General features: G+C 46.0%; 1 protein-coding gene across 4 annotated transcripts in view; it reads left to right on the top strand.

The window, feature by feature from the left end:
• Positions 1-16,068, top strand: part of LOC143208742 (uncharacterized) — a 100,090-nt gene that overhangs the window by 55,349 nt on the left and 28,673 nt on the right. For all 4 annotated transcript variants that reach the window (XM_076423441.1, XM_076423451.1, XM_076423461.1 and 1 more), the window contains exon 2: positions 11,437-11,739. In XM_076423441.1, coding sequence (XP_076279556.1) covers positions 11,437-11,739 — 303 coding nt within the window. The remainder of the gene's footprint in view (positions 1-11,436; positions 11,740-16,068) is intronic.

The following is a 16,068-nucleotide window of genomic DNA, read 5'->3' as shown; positions in this document are numbered from 1 at the left end:
TAGCGATTTGCAACGTGCATCGCATGCTTCGCCGTGTGCTGGTTCATTCAATAACGGCTCGAAACTTATTCGTACGTTTGTTACGAAAGAATTAGAAAGTTTCAACGGCGAGCATCGGCGCATTTCTAAAGCGCAGGGGAGACTCTGGTTTTCCGAATTCTTTTCGGAAGAATCATCGAACCTTTGCCATTCAAACTTTCCACACATATGTATTTACGGGTACATATGTATTTGGAATAGTAATTTTTTGCAAGCTTTGCGAAACACGTCGATTGTTACCAGAATTCGGTCCTGCTGATCGAAAACAAATCGGTACGAACGTAGGCCATTGATCGACGTTTAATTTTCGCAAAGTACACTTTGTTGAATGAGAACTATGTAGTTGAACAAAAACGGCAGCCATTGGAGGACCGATACGATTCTAGAGAGAGAGTGCACTCTGTTCAATCTCCGATCGTTTCTCGCAGCTTGATTTTTCGATGATTACAGCTAATTGGTCCTTGCGTTTCGCCAGTTTTTATTGTCTCCCACGGGCACACCTGTGCGCGACTGGCTGACAAAGGCGCCGGAGGAGAAGAATCACAAGCTGAACAATAGTTCTGGCGCAAAGAGTCAATGTTTCGTACAATGTATAGAGACCGTTGGAAAAAGGGGGAGTTTCTTCACGCGTCTTTTGAAATAGCTACACCTGCAATCGTTCTGTGTGGAAGTTACGCCAGTGGTTTCCCCTCTGCTGTACACACATATTCTCATCGCCCCCTCTCTCTCTCTCTCTCTCTCTCTCTCTCTCTCTCTCTCTCTCTCTCTCGCTTTCGCTCTCGCTCTCTCGCTTGCTATCTTTCTGTCTCACCGGAGTGTCCCGTTCCTTTCCTCCCTCGCATTTCTCTCCTCGTTTCCCCGATGTTGGCAGAGAGAAGGAGAACATTGTCATTTCTCGAACCTTCCTCCTCTTGTTCCTCTTCTACCTCTTGGTCCGTCTACGCTCGAGAAGGAACCCTTCTTCAACGCCGGCAAGAACTCTCGAAGAGCAAAGGCTCATACCACTCTATACGCAACATATTTTTGCACACACGGTTTTCCTCCTCGCCCTTCCTTCCGTCTCGCTTCGCACTCCCTGTCGAGCGGCTCTCTTCCTCCTCTCGTCTGCGGTTATTCCCTCTCTCAGCCTCGATGCAAGCTCGCACATGCGAGCCCGCCGTTTTCCGTTTAACCGAATCGTCGCTTCGGCTTCCCATAAAATTAGCTCCCGCCAGTCTCAGTTGCTGGACAACGAAACGTCTGCGGCCAGCAAAAGTTTCAAAGCCGAACATCTTGAGGGTGGACGGCCCTCGAGCATCGGACGCTTCGATTCCAAGGTCAAGCGATCTCTGCTCGCGTTTTTCTCGTTGGACAAAATTGTCTGGAAAGTCTAGTTCGCGTAGTTAGTTACACAGCTACCTAAAACATTCGGTACTACATATCTGCATCGAGGATATCATGCGCTACAAGGAGTGACTTGGCACAGCCCGTAAGTTTAAACGATCCTTGTTCACAGTTTTCTTCCTGGAAATCGGTTATCCCCAAAATGTATCATTCCTTTCATGGTTGGTGCACATATTCAGCTCTACATGAAATAGAATATAACAAGCACTGCTTGATTCCGTCGTAAACATTTATTGTCTAACGTCTAACTCATCAATTAGCACCAGTTAGACTTTAGAAAATGACTTTTCTTCAGCCAATCGGTATAAGTAGAGGCATCTGTTCATTTCCATTTGTTAGTTAGGCGTGTCGAGCACGACAGCAGGGACACGACCCCGCTTTCTCCGTGCATCGAGGAAGCAAGGAACGACAGCAACGTCGTTGGGGAATATAGGCGCGGTGGAGTTATACCGACTACCGTTACTTCTTATTCTTCTCGTCCCTTTCTCTCTTCCCTCTTCTCCGCCTTCCGCCTAACGATCTCCCTTATGACCTGTTCGACGCCTTCGGTGCCGAACGTTTCAGCCGAACACGGTCGATTCTCTCCTATGCCTTCCGTCCTCCCGATCCCTCTTTTCCTTTTCCAGGTCTGTTGCCTTGAAAACGGCCGAATATTCTACGAATCCCAATCTCCTCCTTTTTTTTCGCCGTCACCAGGTATCTCCTTTGCGAGCACCGGCGAAAATTTCCATCGAAACCCGCCTTCCTACTAAGGGTTCGAACAAGTTCGATTTGAAAATGGAACGCAAGCTCTTATAGTCACTCTTCATTCCAATTGTAAAAATTCAAGAACCTCTAGCAATAATGGAGAATTGTTTACCAATTTTGTGAAACAGCCTCTACATCCTATTCCTGACGAAAGAATGTGAAAAAATTCAGTATTACATAGTCGAGTGCACCGACAGCCAAGCTTCAGGAACGTCGAAGATCCAGGGATAAATAATACGAAGAATTGTTAAACAATTTCGGAACAGCCTGTACCAGGAAGAAATTTTTAGAATGCACTTTCTATTCGATTCGTAACAGCGTTCTATTGAAAGTGCTGCTTCCAAGCGCCTCGTGAACGTAAAGCGTAAAGGGTTGAAGACAAAGGAAATTTACGTTATCCGTGATCGGCAGCTGACATGCGCCCGATATACATAATCCTTTCTATCTCTGAAACATCTTAATCCGATAAGCTATGAATCAGCCACCTGCGTTTGGCTGATTCAATAACGTCTTACGTAGCCCTACGGAAATTCAAATTCCGTCGTAATTTTACAATTTCTACAGAAAACAACTGGGTATCGAGTCGAGACATTAATTACATACTGGACTGCGGATTTTACGTATTTCTGGCAAAAGTGGGCCCGTACAATTTAAAGCAATGGTCATGTTAAAACTATTTGAGGTCGTCAATGTATTTAAGGTCGTCAGTCTCAGCTTAATCGGATAATTAAAAGAAGAATACAATTATCATTTGGCTCCTGCGTCCTGCAATCAATGGGAACATTTCTTAGTTTGCGTACAGATATCCGGCCAGTTGATACGCAGCTGTATAAATAAGGCTCGTCCGAGTGCGACATAGAAACTATCTTCTAAACGTATCGTGTAATAGAAGGCTTGTTGTAATTCATGCAAACCGTGTTTCCAGAGGATCGTGTTGTAAGAGGATTGGATATATGTTCATGGGAAGAACAATAGACGTGTTACCGACAGTGCTCGCTATTAATATTATAATTTACTTGAACGTGTAAAATAGCATTGGAACCGCGTAGACGTGTTAGATATCCGTGCGAGTGGTTTTGTTGCCGCGCGTGTATGCCACGTCGATAGCGATGGAACATTCGTGCGGCTGGATCCTGATTTACAGTGTTCTTCTGAATCGCGGATCAGCGTTGTGTGGACCGCTGGCAGAGGTACATATATGTAGTCTCTCTCTCTCGGTGCGTCAGCAGCCGGCTGGATGCATATCGCGTCGTCGCGTGCGCTTGTTGTACGCGCAAATGTCTCCTTCAACCTTTCATTCTCGTCCGGGCTGCGTATCTGCATTAAAATAACGGCACCTCGGCTACGACACAGACGGCAGTCGCCTAACGTGACTCTACGGCTTCGACCTCGAACCCACGCGGCCTCGTATAGTCGTCGGCCTGTGCGCTGCCTGTGCCTCTCCTCTCGCGCGCTCTCGCATTAGAATAGGAGAGCAGATAACGCGTGAATTATTGCCGCGATTGCATTCGTATCGATTCCCTCGTGTGCATTCTTCTCGCACACACACACACACACGCAAGACGCATCGGCAATTTTACCTCTCCCTCCTCTTCTACCGAAACATTTAAGGAGGTAGACTCTCGTTTCCAGGATTGCGAGGGTGCGGGATGCGCTTTCTCATGTTTCCATAATACAAACATAGGGTTTTTCAGTAGTCGAAAGCGTTAGATAAAAGATCAATCTAGGCCGCGATCGCCCTCAAAAGTTCTAGTTTTACGTTTGCGTGGGGTAATTCGCATTGCATATTCGGAAGCATAAAGCTGCGCATGTAACTATTTTGATAAAGCTGCAACAGCGACATGCGGACGAATAATGGAAATTGCGGCCAGGATCGATCTTTTATCGAGAAATGAGAAGGCGCATCTCGCACCCTTGCAATCCTGGAAAAGAGTACATATACCCCCTTAACAGAGAACCGGTGAGAAAGAGTTCCGTGGACGACGATTCTCTCCGCTTAGTTAGTGTGTGCCAAGGAACTTTCTACGGAGACACGCAGAGACGCTTCGCGGACGATAATAATAGACCGGCGCGGCGCGCGGCGGCGCGTATTGTAATAACCGATGTTGATAACCTTCGTTATGGAAAAGCGTAAATAACAGAAACTTAGCATCGACGCCGCTGCCATTGGCCTCCAGAGGTCCTGAACCCTGGGTTGCCCGCAGATACTCCATCCGGAGACACCTGAATTCGTGTGTAACTGCAGTTCAAGATTCTATTCCATCGAATTTTCCACTTCTCTAGCGAAGTTTAATTGTTCGCCTCTGCCCAATGGAAAATTCTATCGGAATCGCTTCGTTACGCTTCTGTGGTTGATCTATTCGCACCCTGAAGGCCTTTCTACTTGAACTTGATGCCCCAAGATGGCGACTGCTCGGTGGCCAACCTACCAGATTGTACGCTACGATATTTATAAACACGAATCGCGAATCGACCGCGATCCTTTCATTAGGTCACGAAAACCAACGCTCACGTTGCCCCCGAGGTGTTCTGTACCTAGGGTTGCTAGAAATGTTTTATCCAAATATAGAAGAAGTAGTGAAAACTGCAATTATATGAGATAGGCTCAAAATATATGAGTTCAAGTCAAAGAGGTACACAGCACATTTTAAACTTTTTTATTCAAACAAAGAGATTTTTGAAAATTATATGCTATTCAAAAATGATATAGGAGATCAAGTTCAACTATAGAAGATCTGGCAAACCTACCTGTACCTCTGATTGCCCACGCTAGATTACCGTAGAATTTTACTTGAAATTTTCCTCGCGATAGGTGATCTTCTAATTATCCAGCTACTCGTAACAAACATTGGTTGATCTATTCGCACCTTCGAGGCTTTTCTACTCGCGTTTAATGTTCCAAGATGGCGGCTGTCCGTTGGCCAGCTCACCCGATCGTACGCTACCTCGTCGCTAGACTATTCACGCGTCTCCAGTACTCGGAAACTGCAATCCTGCAAAACCAACGTCTGCGTAGTTGAAACTTCTGAATGAACCACGATCGTAAAGAACTCCGCCATCGCGACCCTTGGTGTGAGAACGGTCGCAGTTCAAAGCCACGCATATACGGGGACAATTATGTATACAACTGCGTTTTCTATCGATGGCGGAAGTGAACAGACAGCGATGCGTCGCACCGAGGAAGTGTACAGTGACGACCACGAGTGTGCATCATCGACGAGGAAGTTTTCGCAAATCGTATCGCGAATTTACAAAACGCTCAAGTCCCTGCGAGCATTTACGACCAACAGCTACAGAGGATCCTATCGCTCTTTACCGGGGCGAGTTCCTTCTAGAAACAGCCTCTCTCGTCCGCTGTGTTGCCATCGCCGAACGAATTGCGAACCCTCGGGGGGAATTCCCGATAACGCGAAATTATCTAATCGATCGACAGCGAGGCGATCGGTCACGATCGTCGCCGTGTAAAAACAATCGGCGAATAGATCTATCTCTTTCTCTCGCTCTCGCCTAAATGCGCCGAGCCCTGCTGGTAACTACGTACACAATTTTCGTTCGAGGCCTGTGTCCGCCGGAGAGCCCCATCCTCTCCTGTTCCCGTCCCGCTCTCGCACGCTAGCATTCTCCGTCCTCGTTTTTTCCTGCATCTGGATCACGTTGCATTGTTCGCTGCTCGGCCAACGGATATACAGAAGCGAAATGGCAGGAGAAGCCCGAAAGAAAGAAGATCCAGAAGAAAAGGAGCAAGAAGGAAGAAGCCGTTGGACGAAGAAAAACGGGTGGAGAGAGGGGTGGGTGAGGCGAGAGAAGGAAAAGGAGGATGAGAGAGAGAGAGGCCCGGAGACAAAGACGGGGAGAAAAGGGGCGGGAGTGGGAGGGAGGGAGGAAGGGAGCGCGCGAGAGAATTAGAGTGGGAAAGAAAAAGCAGAAAGAGTATAGGGGCTGCTAGAGAGGTATAGGTGTTTTTCTTCCAAAGGGGACTTTGTACGCTCGTCTTGGCAGTGGCACGACGCCGTATAGGAATCGGCCCGCGCGCACGCTTCCAAGGGAGGGGGACAAACGAGTTGTCAGTACCCCGAGAGAGTTGGCCGGATGGTGGTGGGGGAATGGGGGGAAAAAGCGGGGAGCGGTAAGCCGTTAGGGGAGGGGCGGAACGGTGCGGATCGACGAGGCTCGGAGGAGGGTGCAGAGCAAAGCCTCGGACACGACACAAGGAAGGATAGAATCGAGTCGCGACCGGTGGTGGGGGACGCCCGGCGAGAGGGGAAGGGCGTCAGCTGCGTAGAGGTAGCCGGAGCGGGGCCAGGGGCCGAGGGAAGCGATTGGAACGAGGAGAGCTGAGTCATAGCACTGTTGCCACGTCCTCGCCGGCCTCGTTGAGGCGTCCCAACGTTGCCGCTTGCGCGACGTTTGCGGCTTATGTCAGTGTCGTCTGCCGAGAATGGTACTGCTCGAAGACTTTTCCTGCCTTTTACACGTATCTACCGCAGACACGGCACACCCAAATTCGAACGAATCCATTTTCCAAGCGAATGTTTACGATCGGACCGTGCCCGACGAATATACGGATCGCACGAATATCACCATGATCGCCTATGGCTCACCCCTTTTCGAAAAAAGACGCCCCATATGTATCTCGCGCAAACCGTGAAACGATAAATTGCCGTCTTAAAGAAATGATTCGTTGTCTAACATCTAGAATATCTACACAGAGAACGAAAGAGATCCGATTATTTCGAACAAAGAAGTCGGCAGAAGCTCTCTGGAAGGCGCTGTCTATTGTTAGCTCTTCTAGGAACATAATTCCCGTTGGGCATTGTTAATTAAGGACTAAGAAGAATGAATCTGCCACTTTCTATCTTTCGTTATATTGTACATATCAGGAAGGCAACGTTACCGTCCATCGTGTACCAGTGAACTGCAAGGGGTCAGACGAACGTGGTTCGATACCTCCCAGGGAGATTTTGCGAGACTATGCTTGCGTCCTCGTAGAGCCAGACAGCTTTTTTATTCGATTTGGCGAGATTCGAGGCAGAATCACGAGGGAGCAACGGGGACCGGGGAAAAGTCCTGGAACAAAAGCCTCCATTCTTTGTTGTTATCCCGTAGCGTTCGTTCTGCATTGTGTTCCTTTTTATTCGAGCTGTTCTTCGCGGAATCGTAGAACCTCTCCGCGTATTGTTGCGGTTAAATCGACACACTCACGGCCCTCGGAATTCCGAGATCCGGAGGAACATAAAGAATTCGATCGATGGGCCTGGTTCTCCTCCCGTTTGAACTTCCTACGCTAAATTGCCGGTATACATACTCGCGAGATGTTTATCTTTTACGGGGCGGAGATCGAATGCGGCACGTTGTGTCATGTCAGTGATCCGGGACTGCACATCACCGGTATATCAGAAAATCGCTAAAATTTCGTCCTGGTCCTTACATAACACTGGACACTCACTAATTTTCCGTAATGATAGTCTGAGATCTCGACGGAGTCCTCCGCTGGTTTCCGCGAATTAAAAAGATTATTCGCTTCCGTTAAGATTCTTTTTATTTCTTTTTATTTCATCGTCGCGGCGATCACAGAGCATCGAGAACCGTTCGGCGACAAACGCACCGAAATTGTTGTGTCACGCGTGACACGTTAATTGATTTCTAGAAATGGAAAATTTCCCCGTCCCCTCTCCCTCCCACCCCTCTCTCTCTATCTCTCTCTCTTTCACGCTTTCGTTCTCGCACATACTGGCCAGAGGGACTCTTAACCGTGGGCCGATGTATTGATTTCCTGTACGTCTACCGTTTCAAACGTAGAAAGACAAACGACCGTCAGACTGGATACGGTCACGGCAGCTCGTGAGATTTGGTTTCTCCGAGGAACCGCTTTTTTTCTCTCTGTCTCTCTCTCTCCCCTCCTCTGACGAAACACTTACGTTCTAGAGAGATAACGATTTCCACTGTGTCATCGATCGGACACGTCCCTACCGAAAAAACAGTGTGTATCCCCTATCGAGACGAACGGTAACGCGTTAACCGTGTTACATCGAGTAAAACACCGATCACTTGAACATATGTATGTTACATACATCGGAACATGTAAAAAATTGCAGAACGTCACACACTCTCCGAAGCGTTCTATACTACAGTGCCACTGACGATTCCCAACGACGCGTATCCGAAGTTCGTGGACCTAGCCGATCATTTTTAAGGCGACGACCGTTGCTCCGCCGCGCCATGGCCGTAGGAGCACGCGACGACGTTGCCGCGGTCAGTCGTCGACGTCGCTGACGGCTAAGAGAACTGAGAGCTGCGATATAAATGTATATATGTATATATATATATATCTCCTCTTATTTTTCCACCGGTAGAAAATCCAACTCTGACCTAGAGACTTGAAATTTATGGAAAGTCATGGTAATCTGCGTCCACATGAAGCAGAACTCGGGGGGTCCGCCGCCCCTGTAGTTCGTGGAGAGGAACGAAGGAATTGAACGGTCGGGAGCGAGTCTGCCGAAGTAAAATTCCTCGGCGAGCAACCAGCGGGGACTATGGGAGGGGAATGGGTACGGTTTGCGGCTCGCTGGCCAGCCAGCCAGCCACCGTGGCACTTGGTACTCCCCACCATCGCGGCCTTCTATCTTATTTCTTCTCCTCTCGTCCCTCCCCTCTCGCCCGCTTTCACTCATGTATGCCACAGAAAAGGACGTTCTCGGGTGTTCGGTGTATGTGTGTGTGCGCGCGAGAGCGACTTTTCAGGCGGTTCTATTGTGTGTGTGTGCTGCTCGGTCGCGTACGCCTATGCGCGCGAGAGCGCCCAACGTTTCACGCAGGAGAATGTGTGGGAGAAGAAAACAAGGGGCTGGAGGGGCGAGGGGGAAGCGAGAGAGAGAGAGAGAGACAGAGAGAGAGAGCGAGAGAGGAGAACGAACGAACTGGGTGGGATGGGAACTCTTGCGGCCACGTCGCACAGAGCGCGATCGGTTCTCTTTCGTAAAATGTCACGCAGAGAATAAACGCTCGATACCGATGTAATCGGTACGAATAAATACATCGCGGTTCTTCTTCTCTGCCCCCGTGTTCTTTCACTGATTGATTCCGTTTCCATTCTTTTTTCTCTCATTTATTTTTTCCTGTTCCGCTTCAGTTTGCTCCTCGGTAGAGAGGCATCGTCACGGTACGAAACAACGGGTCCGTTGTTCCCGATCGAAAATGTTAAAGGCGGCACACTGCTCCACACGTCACACAGATCGAACGGCCGAGAGAGTCTCGGGGTTTTCCGTGCGTCGCGTCGGACGCGCGGAACGTGGAATCGGAACGGAACAACATGGACGGCGCACGTCTCGCGGTAGCCATTTTGTCCGAGCGATCTTCCAGTGGATGTGTGTCGATGTTGCGACATTTAGAGCTTATTTCGGTGTACTCGCTCTCCTTCCGTCCCTTCGCACCGTTTTTCTTTCTCTTTCTCGCAGAGCAGCAGGGAGATTATCGAGAGCTTTGAACAGCTCGAATATAACAAAATTTTCTCGTCCCGGAGCACAACCTCTCGGGACAAGAGCAACATCTCTCTCTCTCTCTCCTGCTGATACAGTAGTTGCGGGAAGATCCAATTCGTTTCGACGCGGCGGATAAACGTGTTCGAAAATGTTCGAGCGAAACGAAGTGCAACGAGGGAAGATAAAAAACCGTTATACAAAGACTCTTCTCCCGTGCCCCTTTTCCTCGACATCGAATCACACGGCGTATGGAAGAGGGGCCACGCCCCGTTCGCCAGGCGATCCGACATATCACGATAGAAAAAAGTGTGCCCGGGATATATCGTGATAGAACCGAACGTGTGTGTCCTCCGACCGTGGCATTTCTCGTTTTATACGAAATACAATCCACCGGTTTTCCTTGATTTTGTAAAGGCCTAGCAAGAACTCTCTCTCTATCTCTTTCTCCTCTCTCTCTCCCCCTCTCTCTCTCTCTCTTTCGCTCTCTGCGCAGCGAAATATCCAAGCGCGAACTATTAATCCAAAGGTGCCGCCCAATTCTCGCGCATTCCTCTCTCTTTCTATTTCGCGTGATCAAACCGCTGCTTGTGGAGTGTGTTTAACAGAACAAACAACGGATCGTCTCTAATGCATTTTTCCGCTGATGCGTTATTGACTGGCTGCGTGTGTATGTGTGTGTGTGTGTGTCTCTCTGATCCGGGATCAAAGAAAAAATAAAAAACAAAGCTTTTCTTCGGAAGAACGCACAAGGAAATACGTACGACTCACGCGAGATTAGACGAACAACTCCCCGAGATACTCCGTGACCGTTCGAGCCTTTGCGCTTGCGCGTAACGTTCTTCTCACCATCGGCCAATCGGAGTCCTCGTATCCCCACTATCGACGCCGCTCGCCCTACCTCACCTAGTAAGCCCGTTTCTACTACTGCCGAGCTTTCTGTACACAGGGTGTGCCAGAAACAACTTTGGCTCTTTGTTTTCTTTAATTTCGTCGAAATTCAATATCTCGGGACTCTACACTCTACAGGGTGAAAACAAGACGCGCTTTCTTTAAGTATACCGATCTGAAGTCGCAGCCGAGCAAAGTGCCAGACGTCCGACGGTTCCGCTCTTCAAAACAACCGACTGCCGCCGCGGCGCCGGTATATTTGCTGAAAAAATTCATACCAACCCGAGAAAACCGTGTTCTTTATGTTTACCAACCTGTATAAAAGATCGTTTCACCTCTGCGGTCCGATCAGTCAATTTCAATTCCCGAAGTCAATCTTATTTCGCGCTTATCTTTGCTCCCGCATGCCCCAGCTTGATTAAATTTTTTTGTGTGCGCGTCAGGTTCGGGAAAGGGGACTTGGCAAAACAGTCACGGCATCTGTGCGCATTTCTTCTCCGAAATCCTAAACCGTCTTAGCGCGAGACCCTCGCTCGTCCAGCAGTCACAACTTCCGGCCATTCGTCGAAATCCACTTGTCATTCTCGTTTCACACTGACGAGATCTGTTCGTTTCATTTACTTCTCAAGAGAATTAGACAAAAGACGTTACATATTACTATAAGTGTCCCCGGGAGGGAGGGGGCAAGACGTGTGCTAGTAGGCGTGGTCACGTTGTTTTCCTCGTTTCGACGGAGCCCAGGGCAGTGCCCCACGGGGCAATCAGCCCACAAAATACGTTTCTAAAAAGTACCGAACTCACACACACCAAACACGTACATACGCTTTAGTTTTTGAGATGATAGCGTGTAGCCAACTGTTGCAAGTGGCTTGGTTTAACAACGAAATTGTTCATGTTTCAGGTATGGACGCGTGCAGAGCGTCAAGCTGCTGCCGCGGGGCGAAGAATGCCCCGTGGACGGAGGTACCGGTGGTTCCCTTGGAGAAGGCAACGAGGGTGGTTCCGGTTCCAATTCTGGGAACGGTGGCAGTGGCGGGGGTAGCGGTTCCTCGAGCAGCACCGGGGGTGCCTCCGCGACGGTGGCGTTCATGGATATCAAGTCCGCAGCGAAGGCCCACGCGACTGAGCATACCTTGGACGAACGAGCCCTTACCACACAGTACTACGAACCGCAACATCTTCAGCACAGGTTTCCCTCGCACGGGTAAGTTCACTCGCGTCACCTGATTTACTTCCTTATTTCTAGCAAGGGTTGAAACGGTTTTGAAAATAACTGTTCGAAACGGTTACATACATATCGGTTCTGACTGAAACTGTTACGAAGAACCGAAACGATGTTATATTAGGTCAATCGGAAAGTTCCGTCCGTTTTTTTACAAAAAGTAGAGCTTTATTTAAAAACAAAATGAAAAAGTATTATACATCAATCAAAATATTGTCCATCGTTAGCGATGACTTTTCCCCATCTTTCGGGCAGCAATCGAATTCCGCGACGAAAGAATGAGTCATCTTTGGAGGTTATCCAGTCAGAGATCCATTTTTCGACATCTTCGTAAGAATTAAATCGTTCCTCAGCAAGTGCGTGTGACCAAAACAATGTGATAGTCAGAAGAGGCACAGTCTGGCTAATAAGCCGCATGGGGTAGCACTTCCCAGCGAAGTGCTTCTAACGTTCCTTTGACAACTTTTGTGACGTTTCGCAAGCAGAATTTCGCAGATGGTTTTTCGCTACTCAATGTCTCTTCGCTTGAGTTCATATGGAACCCACTTTTCTTCCTTGTAGACCTTCCACAAGGCTTTTAAACGATCGGAAATGACAGATTGAGCACAATTTTACGCTTCTGCTATTTGTTTTTGCGTTTGACATGGATCTTCATCCACCAATGCCTGCAATTCTTCGTCTTCGAATACTCGTGGCCGTCCAGAATGCTCTTTGTCCTCCACAGTAAAATCACCATTTTTAAAACGTCGAAACCATTCTCTACATGTTTTATCGGAAACAGCATTATCGCCATAAACGTCTACAATCATTCGATGAGCTTCAGCTGCAGTTTTCTTCCAATTGAAGCAAAAGATTAACACTTCGCGGAAATTACGCTTATTCGGCTCAAATTCCGACATTTTCAATGTAGAAAAAAACGATGTTACTGATGCAAGTGTATATCGTTATGCATTGAATTTTATTGAAAGATGTCCAAACTAAAAAGTTAACATTACTTCGGACGTTATAGTTAACGACAGTTCGAGCTACAGCTACTCAACACTAAACGGACGGAACTTTCCGATTGACCTAATAACTAGACCGCGGATCTTTATGCAAAATGAAAAATGTTCGCATTGACTGCACGACACAGGAGCCAAATAAAAATTCTATTCTTCTTTCAATTATTCTATTAAGCTGAAACTAATACAGTGATGTCCTTCAATATTTTTAACATGTCCACTGCTTTAAATTGTACGCCTCCATTTTTGCCATAAATGCATAAAATCCGCAATCTAGTTATAACTACTACGAGAATATCGGTTCCGGCTTATATCGATATTACTTCAGTTCTAAAAGTGAATTTTTCATAAATATTTTTATTCGAGGGTCGGGGAGAGTGGTTCTTTACTCGTCTACTTAATGCTAGCTAACAGCAACACTAAAAAAAGCTGTGTCTCGGAATCTCGTTCATCCGGGTCACACCGTGGTGACACCGATTGAACAGAAATCCCTGATTCGCCTGAATTGTAATCATTGTTATAAATGTAGCATGGTCGAAAGTCAAGATATTTTGGTAACGGTGAAGGCACGTATTGATGTCGGTTATCGTGATGAGTCACGTCGCCGGAATTAATTCAATTCCATTATGACATCCAGAAGAAAGAATTTCGCAGCTGTGTGCAAATATGAAAAAATTCCGCGGCCATTGAATTTTATTTAACAATCGTTGTATAACTCGACGAGTTATTGACACGATCGACCGGGCCGTCTATAGCTTGGAAATAATCTCGGAATTTACGGCAATGTAATTGGTGTACAATCTGGCGAGCAATTCATAAGAAGTATGTATATGTACACCTTTTTCGCTATCATTCGATATTGGATTGTACCTATGTATATGTAGTGATTTACTATTGTGTACACCACGTGCTACCGGGGAACACGGCATTGTCGACAACACGTAGACACTGATTGTATCAAATATATGGGTTTCAAGCAATATCTGACATTTTATTGGATGTCGATTTGCTTTTCGGTCGGAGACTTGAACGTTGGGTTTATATTGGTTTAATCGTATGCATACCTTATCGCCATATATGTACTACACGTCATTATACATAATGCATATAAACATTATTCCACATATATTTCTACGCGGCGTTAGAGCCAAGGTTACTCTACGGTGCCGTAATTTCACAATATTTAGTTTTATTATAACCGGCCTGTTACGTAAACGTTACAAAACGATTTCCGACTCGGGCAGCCTTCATTGCTTCTTGCAAAAACTTCATTAATACAGTTGTAATCACACCGGTGACAAAAACTGGCGACAAAGTCATCAAACGAGCACACAATCTTTCATTTGAATTATACGGGTACGGTGACGTGAAATAGGATGACACGTGGTATACAATTTCGACATTGCGATGTTTTATCAATTTGAATAAGCCCGCCTAGGGTTCCGATTCAATCCCGTCAGTTACCGACAGAGCAATTTACCGACCTTGCAGAAGGGCTGGCCGATGAATGTGAATATAGAGGGTGCCCCGGTATCGATAATACATACGACCCTGAAAGGGTTGATTCTACCACAGACGAAGGATAGGAGTAGACCAATCACTATATTGGGCGTGCGGAAATAAACTACGTATCTGAACATTAATTTAAATAAATCCCGAGTACAGTGACAAAGAATTTTCTTATTTATTACTAAACCGCGGATCTTTATGCAAATCCTGAGATTATATTGGGCATGGGAATAAGTTTCCGCCCCTTTTTGTTGAAAAGAAGCGTATAAACAATTCCCATAGCGTGAAAACGTTTTCCAACAGTAGATCGATCGACGTTTAATTCAATTGACAGTTCTGCAAGTGTTCGACGTGGATTTCCATCAAGTAATGCTGGGAAATCTGTATCTTCGAATTTTTTGGCACACCATCGCAATCTTTGTCCCTTACGTCGAAATCATGGGTTTGATGGAGCACCGTCCCCGTAAATATATAACACCTTTCTTTAAAACAAAATAATGCAACATGACTTCCCGCAAATGAAGCTTACTTGGAACAAAAGTCGACATTTTTCACGCGAAAAATTGACTGCTGTTCACGCTCGAAACAAATTGCCACTACATACCTGCGTTTTGAAGCTTACAATAGACATAGACCTTTCAAAAAAATGTACATACCACGTTCCATCAAATACCCGATCGGTACTTAAGTACAACGACATCTGTCAAAAGGGCGGAAACTTATTCCCATACCCAATAAAAATAAGAAAAGGTTTGACAATTTGTTTGAATTGTACAAATTTATTTATATTCAGGGCGGAATATTGATTTCTACGTATGTACTATAGCCTGATTGGAAAAAAGAACACCCGCAGTACATAATAGGTACATTTACCCTAGATCAGAGTAGGGCAATAACACTGTCCAACAAATTTCAACTTTTTTTATGTTCCCTAATTACTGTTGGGTCCTACTTATAGAATTTTTTGCGCTGATTCCGAATCTGCCCTTAATTTTTCCCCCATACGCACAGTTTTTCAGGAACATGGCTCTGAAAATGAAAACATATTTTTCAACTTTAAACAAATATTATGATGTTATTATAAAAGATATTGAATTGTTCTTTGCTGCAAAAGATTCTATAGACTTTCCCGGATACAGTGATATCCAATATTAATACATTATGATTGTTTAAACATGTTTAAACAATGATTAAAGACGGAGAGACACCACTTTTGCACCAATTTTTTAGGATATTTTTCAATCTATCTCAAAAAATAAGGGTCCAGCGGAAAATCGAACTATACCACTCGATAGAGCAGACTTTTCGAAGCTTTTTTCGAATCAGAAAGTGGTGAGCGCCACTGGCGGCAACTCATGTCGGGCGAAGATATTTTGCTTTCAAGTTCGAAAAAAACGTCGACCACGCAAACTTGAAAAAGTCTGCTCTATCGCGTGGTATAGTTCGATTTTCCGCTGGACCCTTATTTTTTGAGATAAATTTAAAAATATCCTTAAAAATTGGTGCAGAAGTGGTTTAAACATGTTTAAACAATTATAATGTATTAATATTGGATATCGTTGTATTCGGGAAAGTCTACAGAATCTTTTGCTATAAAGAACAATTCAATATCTTTTATAATAGCACCACAATATTTGTTAAAAGTTGAAAAATGTTTTTTTTCAAAGTCATGTTTCTCAGAAACTGTGCGTCTAGGGAAAAAATTAAGAACAGATTCGGAATCAGCGCGAAAAACTCTATAAGAACCACCCAACAGTAGTTGTGGAACAATATTGGTGTTGGACAGTGTGTAATCAACTAA

This window comes from Lasioglossum baleicum, chromosome 1 (assembly GCF_051020765.1).
Source record: "Lasioglossum baleicum chromosome 1, iyLasBale1, whole genome shotgun sequence".
NCBI lineage: Eukaryota > Metazoa > Arthropoda > Insecta > Hymenoptera > Halictidae > Lasioglossum > Lasioglossum baleicum.
Note: the sequence above shows the minus strand (reverse complement) of the source record. Positions and strands in the feature narration are given on the sequence as shown.